The sequence below is a fragment of the Erinaceus europaeus genome, chromosome 8, assembly GCF_950295315.1.
Source record: "Erinaceus europaeus chromosome 8, mEriEur2.1, whole genome shotgun sequence".
Lineage (NCBI taxonomy): Eukaryota > Metazoa > Chordata > Mammalia > Eulipotyphla > Erinaceidae > Erinaceus > Erinaceus europaeus.
Genome location: NC_080169.1, coordinates 12,885,178 through 12,894,509, shown reverse-complemented (window position 1 = coordinate 12,894,509; position 9,332 = coordinate 12,885,178). Strand labels below are relative to the sequence as shown.

At 55.5% G+C, this 9,332-nt stretch overlaps 1 protein-coding gene and 1 long non-coding RNA gene across 4 annotated transcripts in view; both read right to left on the bottom strand.

Moving 5' to 3' along the window:
- The window catches only part of LOC132539866 (uncharacterized), a 490,646-nt gene that overhangs the window by 140,783 nt on the left and 340,531 nt on the right, over window positions 1–9,332 (bottom strand). The gene's annotated exons all lie outside the window — the stretch shown is intronic.
- SLC45A4 (solute carrier family 45 member 4) overlaps window positions 1–9,332 on the bottom strand; it is a 97,535-nt gene that overhangs the window by 6,735 nt on the left and 81,468 nt on the right. For all 3 annotated transcript variants that reach the window (XM_060195923.1, XM_060195922.1, XM_060195924.1), the window contains 4 exons: window positions 5,041–5,229; window positions 2,929–3,108; window positions 1,480–2,513; window positions 610–709 (listed from right to left, as the gene is read on the bottom strand). In XM_060195923.1, coding sequence (XP_060051906.1) covers window positions 610–709; window positions 1,480–2,513; window positions 2,929–3,108; window positions 5,041–5,229 — 1,503 coding nt within the window. The remainder of the gene's footprint in view (window positions 1–609; window positions 710–1,479; window positions 2,514–2,928; window positions 3,109–5,040; window positions 5,230–9,332) is intronic.

Sequence of the window (9,332 nt, the reverse complement as noted above, 5' to 3'; positions counted from 1 at the left end):
CAAGGGCTGGGGAGACAGCATAATGGCTCTGCACAAGATTTTCATGCCTGAGGCTGCAAAGTTCCAGGTTCAGTTCCCAGCCCCACCATAAGCCAGAGCTGATCAGTGCTCTGGTGTAGCTGTCTGTGTGTATCTTTCTCTCTGTGTCTTTTTCATTAAAAAACAAAAAGACAAACCAAAAAAAAAAAAAAAAAAAGAAAGAAAGAGAGAAAATACACTGCCAGGACTGAGGCTTACTGCCCCAGCTTGCCATTCTCTGGCCCCACCGCTACCCTCTGGTCACCTCGACTGTGTGTCCTAGGGCAGGCCTCAGGGGGACCTGGCTCCTCTGCCCACACTGCCTTTTCCTGTCCTCCTGGCCAAGGTGCCCAGACTCCTCACCTGCCTGGGCGGGGGTCACATTCCTGCTGTCCTTGGAGTCGCCACACAGAGGGCAGCCCACAGGGACTCTCAGGACACCCAGTTTCTAGTGTTCGGCTACAGTGGTTTCTCCCCAAGACGCAGATACACATTCCTCTGTCTCTGAGGGTGTTGGGGCCCACACCTGGCAGCACACAGTGTCCTGCACACACGTTCCAGCTGCCAAACGTTTCTTCAGTCGTCTCTTACCTGAGCAGATGGCACCAGTGGCTGCATATATGACCAGTCCCCAGCAGCCCATCTTCACCCCAGCATTGTAGGCCTGCCATTCAGTCGTGTTAGATGAAGCCTAATCGAGACATAAGAAGGGATTTAGGGGAGCAGGCATCACACGCCCTACCCTCTAGGCATAGGAGGTCACTTTGATCAACTGCAGACAAGCTGCTGATCTCAGGAGAGATGACATCTCAGGAGAAATGTACTGAGGTAACCCTCTCCCCAGTTGTCTCTCTCCTTGTTGGCCTGGCTCCTGGATCAGGAGGGGTCCCACCATCAGACAGAGCAGCTTAGGTCTAGCCAGAAGGTGAGGGACCACACGTGTGGAGTGGGGGAGGCCTGAGCCTGGGCTGAGGACCTGCAGCACTTCTCTGCCTGACCGCTGACATGGACATGAGGGGTGTCAGCCAACTGATGTCACAGGGCACAGAAATGCCCAGCTGAGCTTCGCCACCAGGAACCAGAACTTCAAGTCATCGTGTTCACAGGTGAGTGGACACAAAGCAACAGAGGTGAAGTGATGCTACATTTCAGGACCTGTGCAAAGGCCCTTGGCATTTCCAACTACTCACCAGGGTCTCTGGGGACCCCTGTGTGAACACCCCTTCAGACTCAAGGCAGGCCCCAGACCATATCAGGATAGGGTGAAGACCAGCCCCCGTGAGCCTCTCCTCCCACTTCCCTGGCATGTCAGATGGCATGGGGTCACTGGGGCTCCAGGCGGCAGGCGGGCCTGGGTGTGCCCCGGCAGTGGCTGCTACACAGCTGCCCAGGGAGTCCTCCTGAGTTGAGCCAAGCCATCCGGCCCCCCATCTCTGGAGCGGGGCCCGAGTGCTGGCTTACCTTGGGATTCCCTTCAAAGATGACCTGGCCCATGAAGTCGGTGTAGAAGACGGCCTCGGCGATGACCGAGAACCAGGTGAGCAGGTGGCACAGGCACAGCCGCATCAGCTCCTTGGGCATCTTCAGCATTGACAGCCACAGCAGCCTCACCGTGGTCTCGCTCTCCCCCTCCTCGCTCTCGGTGTCTCCGCTGGATGTGGTGGCCCCGCTCTGATTCCGGTGCCGGCAGCGCTGCCGCTGGCGCTTCTGGAGGTCATACAGGTCGCTCATGCTGCGGGAGGGCTTGATGAGCACCACGGCATTGGCCCGCCGGTAGCGGTAGCGGTGGGAGCCGATTTTGCCGTAGTAGGAGAAGGTGCTGGAAGCCTGCCGGCGGAACATGTGCCGGCGCCTCCTCATGGAGCCGGCTGTGATGGCGGGCTTCATGTCCACCCTGGAGTAGCCGCTGAGGACGTCTTTGGGGGAGGAGCCACTCCCATTGGGGACCTTCACTTGGTCGGCGTGGTTCTCCAGCAGCGTCTCATCCTCCTTGGCGTTTTCCCTGAGCAGGGTGGACAGGCGGGGCAGCTTGGTCTTGGCCAGCTCCTGGCTGGTGCTGCGGGGGGTGTTAGGGTAGGAGGCGTCATGGAAGATGGAGGGCTCGATGTCGTGCAGGAAGAGCAGCTCGGGCTCCAGGTCCAGGGCAGCGTCGGGCATGTGCAGCACCGAGTCGCTCTTGCTGCGCACCATGTCCACGTCCAGGTAGTCCAGGACCAGCTCGTGCTCTGACTGCACCTCGTCCGGGAACAGGGTGCCGCTGTCCAGTGCGGGCAGGCGGGCGGTGGGCAAGGGGACTGCGGGCGGCTCGCTGCTGCGCTCCTGCTGGGGGTTGTACTGCTCCTCCTCGATGCTGAAGAGATGCAGGACCACCGACACCGAGAAGACAATGGCCGCGAAGAAGAACAGCACCTGGTTCTGGGTACGGAACCAGGCGCCCAGGAAAGTCTGCGTCCAGTCCAGCCCACCCAGCACGTAGCCAATGGCCCCGCCAAGGCCTGGAGGGTGGGAGGACACGGAGGATGGTGAGTGGGGGGGGGGCTGGGAGGGGTTCTAGACCCGCCTCCATAGGGCACCAGGCTGCCACCTCCAGGTTCCTGGAGTGGGAGCCTGGATAGGGCAATGGGAGGGAGAGTAAAGAAAGAAAGCAAGAAGCCACCCGCCCTAGGTACGGAGTTCCGAGCTCACAAATCTCTCTTCAGAGACCAAGAGCAGATGACCTGTGCAGCTGCTCCTGCTAACGACCACCTGGGGCTCAGGGGCACCTCTAGTCCTGTTGGATATGAAGGCTGCCCACTGCTCCCTGAGGCACAGCCACAGGCAGGGGTGTGGAAGCCCACCCTGGCACGGAGGTGCTGGCCGGGGATTCAGATAAGCCAAGGAAAGGTAGGGTGGGGGTGGGGGGTTTCTCACCAGCAGAGAAGGCGTGGATATTGAGGGCCATGTCCTGCTCCTCGCTGTCCACCACATCCAGCAGGTAGGCGCGGATGGGCCCCTCGGTGGCGTCAGCACTGAAATCCAGGACCACCACCCCCAGAACTGTGAGAACAATGCCGATGGGCTGCCGGTTGGGGACATCGCCGAGGGACAGACCTGGACAGGGCACACGACAGGGCATTCGAAACTCTGAGGGAGGCTGGTGATTTGTCCGTCCAGCCCGAGGGGGGCGTGTTCTGACACAGACTTGATGCAGAGGGAAGCTTAGCCTTTTTATTGCTGTGGCCAGAGGCGTAGCCCTGCCCGGGCACACCAGGCGAGCCTCGAGGGGCATACTTACTATTGTCACCGAGTAGGGGAGGAGTCCTCCCCACGCTCCCTCTTAACTGGGTACACCAAGTGAGCATCAGCAACGGTCATGCACGTCACTGCCATGTGGGGGTTCAATGGCAGTTCCCCGGGCCTGGGTCATACTCCCTGGAGCTTAGGGACTGTACCATGTCTCTCCACTGGCCTTTTACAAGGCCACACCCAGGCCCTGGTCTCCCACAGCCTTGCTCTGCATTTGGTACAGGTGCGGTGTGTTGATGTGTTTTACACAGAGTTAACCTTCAAGGGCCAACACTGGCAGCATTGCCTCTCACCACACCTCTAGTTTAAAGGTAAGATTCTAGAAATGGAATCATGTCTCAAATAGGAATTCCTTCACTGAGAGTTTTTCCGGCTAACTCTTGGGCTGCGGAGGACGTGGCTGTGGGCAAATGGACACTTCCTCTGCAAGGAGGTTACATGCAGCCAACACACTGTGACCTCAGACAAGTCCCACCTGTTCAGGTAAGCTTGCCCCTGAAAGTGGAGGCCAAATCACCGACTGGACTGCCAAACTAACACTGGATTTCACTGGATTCTGTGCCCAAGCTGGGACCCAGGACAAGCCTCAGTGCTTTACTATCAAGGGACTGGGGGCTGGGAGAAGAGGGCACAGGCCAAAGTTCTGACCAGAGTAACCCTGCCACCTTGAATTCACAATGCCTGGGAGGAACTGGTGTAAGCAAAGGGCCGCTCAGGGCATGGCGGGTAGAGCTCCCAAGTAACAGGGCTTGGGCTCCACTCAGACAGGACTCCTCCTCCCTCCAACAGACATGGCCTCAGAAAGGGAGGTGACTATCTCTAAATTTCCTTCTGGGAGAAAGCGGGGAAGGGGAGCTGCCCTCAGAGGCTGAGGGAGCCATGTCCCCCAGATACTGGGAGGAGGCCACACCATGTGAGAGGTGTAGCTGGAGTGAGGTGCGTTTGCTCTGGTGCCTCTCTTTCCCCACCATGCCTGGAAGCACAGCCCACCCAGTCAAGCCACACAGCACCCTGGGCAAGGATCTGGCTTGCCTCAAAGGGATTCTGGAATTTCTTCCTGAACCACCAACTTCCATCTGAACTGGGGCAAATTAGTGGATTTCAAAACATAGAGCAAGACTTCATCTTAAAAAGCTTCTGTTGGGGGGTGGGGAGGGAAGAAGGAAAAAATACAAGGGCTTGTTTTCAATAGTTTTGATGGGCACCCTCAAGGCAAAAAATTATTTTCCCACACATAGCTACTATGATTAAAACAAAACCACTCACACAGAAAAGCAAAGCAAAACGTGAGTGTGTGAAACAAAACAAAACACCAAGTACTGAAAGAGGCCTGGACATTTTCAATACCAAGTCTGAGAAAAGGGGAAAAAAAAGATAATTTGTGAAATAATGCTGGAAACAGGACATGGTGTCAGATACGCATTAAAAACAAGCGGGTCACAACAGGAAGCGCTTCCCTGTGAACAGGTTCCTCTGGCGTTCCCACGTGGGGCCAGCTCCTGCCAAGCGTGCCCCTCCGTGTGGCCACCACTAGGTGGCCCAGGACTCTGTCTGCACGACTGACTGCCACCCCGGGACCAGGAGGATTAGGCTCACCAGGGTGCAAGCCAGTCCAGGATGCGGTCTGTTGCCTAAGACAGCACTCATTCACTGAGGAGAGCTACTTCAGCTGGGATGGGGCCACTGCAATACACCTGGGGCACAGTGCACAATGCACAGCTGACAGGGGAGACTTACCAATGGCAGAGCCATTCAGGAAAAGGGCGACGCCAAAGAGCACGCCAACACAGAGGGCGAGGATGAAGGGCCGCCGGCGGCCCCAACTCAGGGTGCACCGGTCACTGGCAGAGCCGATTAGAGGTGTGAAGATTAGGCCGAGGATGGGACTCAGGAACCAGGTGAGGCTGTAGTACTGCTCCGGGAGGCCTACGGGACATGCCAGCGATTAGCCCTTCAGGTGGAGACACATGTACAGACACATCTGTACACACAGCCACTGTCTAGAGGCTCCCCAGACAGACATTCCTGCCTGTGAGGCTGACCGATTGGAAGTCAATGGCCGCCTGACGGCAAGCACCAGTAGCCAGTGACCAGCACTGGGCCTCTGGGATTCACCTTGCCAGGTGCACATGCCAGGCACAGCAGAGGCTAGCGGGCAGTATACCTAGACCCTGCAGGGCATACACATGTGGGGTAGGTGAGGCCCTGCTCAAAGCAGGTGCCAAGTAGGAGACTTATTCTGCTGGGCCCAGGTCCTGGGGGTGGCTCAGTGTCATCTTTAGGGCACTGAGCTGCCCCCAGCCTGGAGTAAGAGTGCGACAAAGAATATAGCTGTGTCACAGAAGTGAGAGGCCACAATACTGGCCTCCTGGACCTGATAAGGAGCAATTAAGTCCTCTGAACTGCCCAGCGAGACAGGGATCACTGTGCCCATCTTACAGGCAAAGAACCTAAACAAAGCTCAGAGAGGTTTAGGTAATCTGGAAAAGCCAGTTTGGCTCGTGCACCCGGGGACACTGGGAGCAACTGCAAGGGACAGGCTTGGGCTGTGAGCGGCACCACGGCTGACGCGCACACAGGAAGGGGCACGCACGTTGTGGGGTCCGTGTCTCAGACAAGGAGGGCCTACCGGCAGCAGCCACTGTAGTGGGGACCTGTGGGTCAGAGGCTTCCAGATGGCACATGATGCTCCTGACAATTCACCAGTCGGAGATGCCAGACCCTGCTCCTCTTGGCATGGGATACTCCAACCAAAAGTTTACTTAGAAGATAAAAAGGTAGCCTGGCATGCCAGCGGCTCATCTGACAGGCTCCACAGCCAAGGGCACCGAGAGCTGAAAGAAGGCACTGAACTACCCAGAAAAATGAACTTGCGTAGGAGGAGGAGATCGTGCCGCACGCAGAAGGAAGTGCCTTCTTGCCCGTTAAAATATTTATGCATCCACTGGAATGTAAGGTGTCTGCTTTGACCTCTGTGCCGCACACACAGGAGCACAGCTGGCTTCTGTCCCTCTGTGAAGCCAGCACAAGGCTCGGACACCTCAGGAAATGGGAAGTCTGCTGAGTGTGTTCCGCTGGGCCAGCTACGGTTCACAGGGCTGGCCTGGCGCCCTTCCCCCGCGGCTCCCCAATCGTCACCCCCATGGTTGGAAAGCAGCAGCTGCACAGACCACAGTCCGTAACATATGTTGTCAAGTAGACTTTTCCAGAAACTATCCCTTAAGGAAACTGAGGGTGGAAGGTTGTCAAAACTTCAGAAAGACTGGAAAGTGTTCTTGCCTGAGCACAGAGCTGCGTACCTTCTATAGTTTTCAGACATGACACAACTTTACTAGCAAGTGGTGGCTAGCTGGAGACAGCTGGCTCCTTGTGGGCACACATCCACACACAAGGGGACCCTCTCACACACGGAGTGCTCAGGGCTTCCTGCACAGCCCCTGTGGCTCTCACCTCCCCGTCTGGTTAGGGTTAGAGCTCCAAGGGGGGGGGGGGCTCCCCTCTCCCAGCCACACCACTGTGGCAGGATTGCCACACCCTTGAAACTACCCCAAGAGGCCTGATAGCCTTGAGGGCAGTGACCGGCTGGTCATGCAGCCCTGCAGGAACAGGTCCCATGAAGGTCCTCACAACTGTTGCACTGAGCCACAGCCTGTGTGGGTGCGGGACAGCAAGACCCAGAACACTGCCCAGCAAGTGCCGGTCCCTTAGTCTAATGGCTCCCTCTGTGCTTGCTCCTTTCACTGAGATTCAGAACAGCCACAGGGCTACTATAAGACCCCCAACCCTGACCTGACCTTGACCTTTAGCCTCTACGGCTGACACTACTAATAGGCCCCCAGTCCTGCCCTGGGCTGTGGCTGGCCCAGCTCACCACTGGAGCACCCTTCTGTCACCAGGGGTCCAGATGGCCCCATAACATCAGAGCCCTTCTAGAATAGCACGTCTCCACCACACCACCCTCCAGCTCACCTAACAGGGCGTGCGTGTGTGCATGCCTGTGTCCTGCCACTGCCACATGCCCTCTGGCTTCATGCTGTGATGACACGGGCAGCATGAACCCAGGCGCAGGCAGATCTGTGCATGTGCTGTGCTGGTCCTGGGGGGTGGGAGCCACAGCCCTGCCTGGTCCCTCAGGCAGCTTCTAAGGGGAAGACAGACGCGAGCAAACCCTCCAGTATGACAGGTGTCTCTGCCAACCCATGGTGGTCTAGGGGACTGAGAGGGCTGGGAGGGCAGCAGGCTTGGCCTGAGGTGTGAGCACACTGGGGAGATCAGGGCGGGAGTTTATCTGGCTGGAAATGTGGTGCAGAGATAGGCAGGAGACGGGCAGTGCCAGCAAGATGGAAACGTCAGTCCTGCAGACAAGCCTCTCCAGGGATGTGGCTTGGGGTTCTGTGGTGCCCGTAGCATCACCCCACACAAAGGCCTGGATTTCAGGGCGACAGGAACCAGGGTCTAAACACCACGGACATGCTGTTCCTGGCACTCTCAAGCTGGGCGTGAGCAGGGCAGGGGCATCCATCTGGGGCCCCAGCTGCTGTCCCTTTGCTGCCTCTGAAGCAGACAGCTGCACCCAGACTTCTCGAGGTCCTGGAGCAGGCTGGCAAACTCTGCTGCCTGCTTCTGTATACCTTCAGCTAGGAAGCATTGCTAGATGTTTAAATGGTTGGAAAAGATGAAAATAAGAGCACTTCCTGGATACCCAGTTCAAGACAGCCCGACTTCAGTGTTCACAGAGAAAGTTTCAAGGCCAAACAGCCACAAGCAGCTTGAGTGGTGTCTGTCTGTGGCTGCCTGAAGGCGACCACAGCAGAGCTGAGCACCTGTGACAGACACCACATACCCCCCCAAGCCAAGGTGTTTACTACCTGGTGCTGGCGAGCAGGAAGCTGACTAAGCCTTGATGGAGGTTCGGTCCTTGTGCTGTTCCTTTGTGTGTTTAGCTGTCTGTCACTGGTGGCTGGGAGTTGGTGGTGGTGGGAGGGGAGGGTGGGTTAAATCTCCAAGGATGAGTGTGAGTGATGTGCTTCAACTTTTGCTAGTTCGGGGTTATGTCTTCAGGCTGGTTATTAGGAGACACATTTATGATGGTGGCATTTCCTTACTGACTCCCCACCTCACATGTCCTCCCTTGACCTCTGGCAATACTTTCTCCCGGTAGACTTTATCTGACATCCGTCCATATGTTCACCCTAGTCCCATTAGACTTCTGTCTGTATGCCAAAGCTTCGTCAACCTATCCTTCCACCGTCAACCCCATCTGTTTTCATATTTTAAGAGTATCTCTCATAAAAGCATATGGATGAAGGTTATTACACTTTATTTTTGGTTGCTGCTAGGGCTTCACTGCTCTAGGCCAATTCCTTTTTCTCTTTTTTTTAAATTTACTAGAACACTGATCAGCTCTGGTTTATGGTGGTGTGGGGGATTGAACCTGGGTCTTCCAAGCCTCAGGCATGAGTCTTTTTGCATAACCATTATGCTATCTACCCCACCCTTGTTCAATTTATTTTCAACATGTATATATATATATATGTATATATATGTGTATATATATGTGTGTATATATATATATATATGCATGTATGTGTTTGTATGCGTATACTGGGGGGAGGTGAGATATTGCAGCACTGAAACTTCTCCCAGTGAGGCAAAAGGAGGCCAGGTTCCAACCTGGGCTGTTCTCATAGCAAAGCAGACACACTGTCCAGGTGAGTTATTTTGTCAGGTCAGATTTTTTTTTTTTTAATCAACTCTGAACATCACTTTCTTCACCCAGATTACATAACCACTTACATGGAATATAATCGTTGTTCAGAGTATTGGTCATTATTAAAACTAGTGGTTCCATCCTCTAAAGGGAGGATGGACAACATACTCTATGCTACACCCGAGGAAGATGGGTCGATATTGGGGCAGCTTGGAGTGTTCCTATTGATGACCACAGAATGTAAGCTCAGACCTGCAGGGATGCAGAGGTCACATAGGCTCCTAAAATGAATATGGAACTCAGATTACCTCAAATTGAT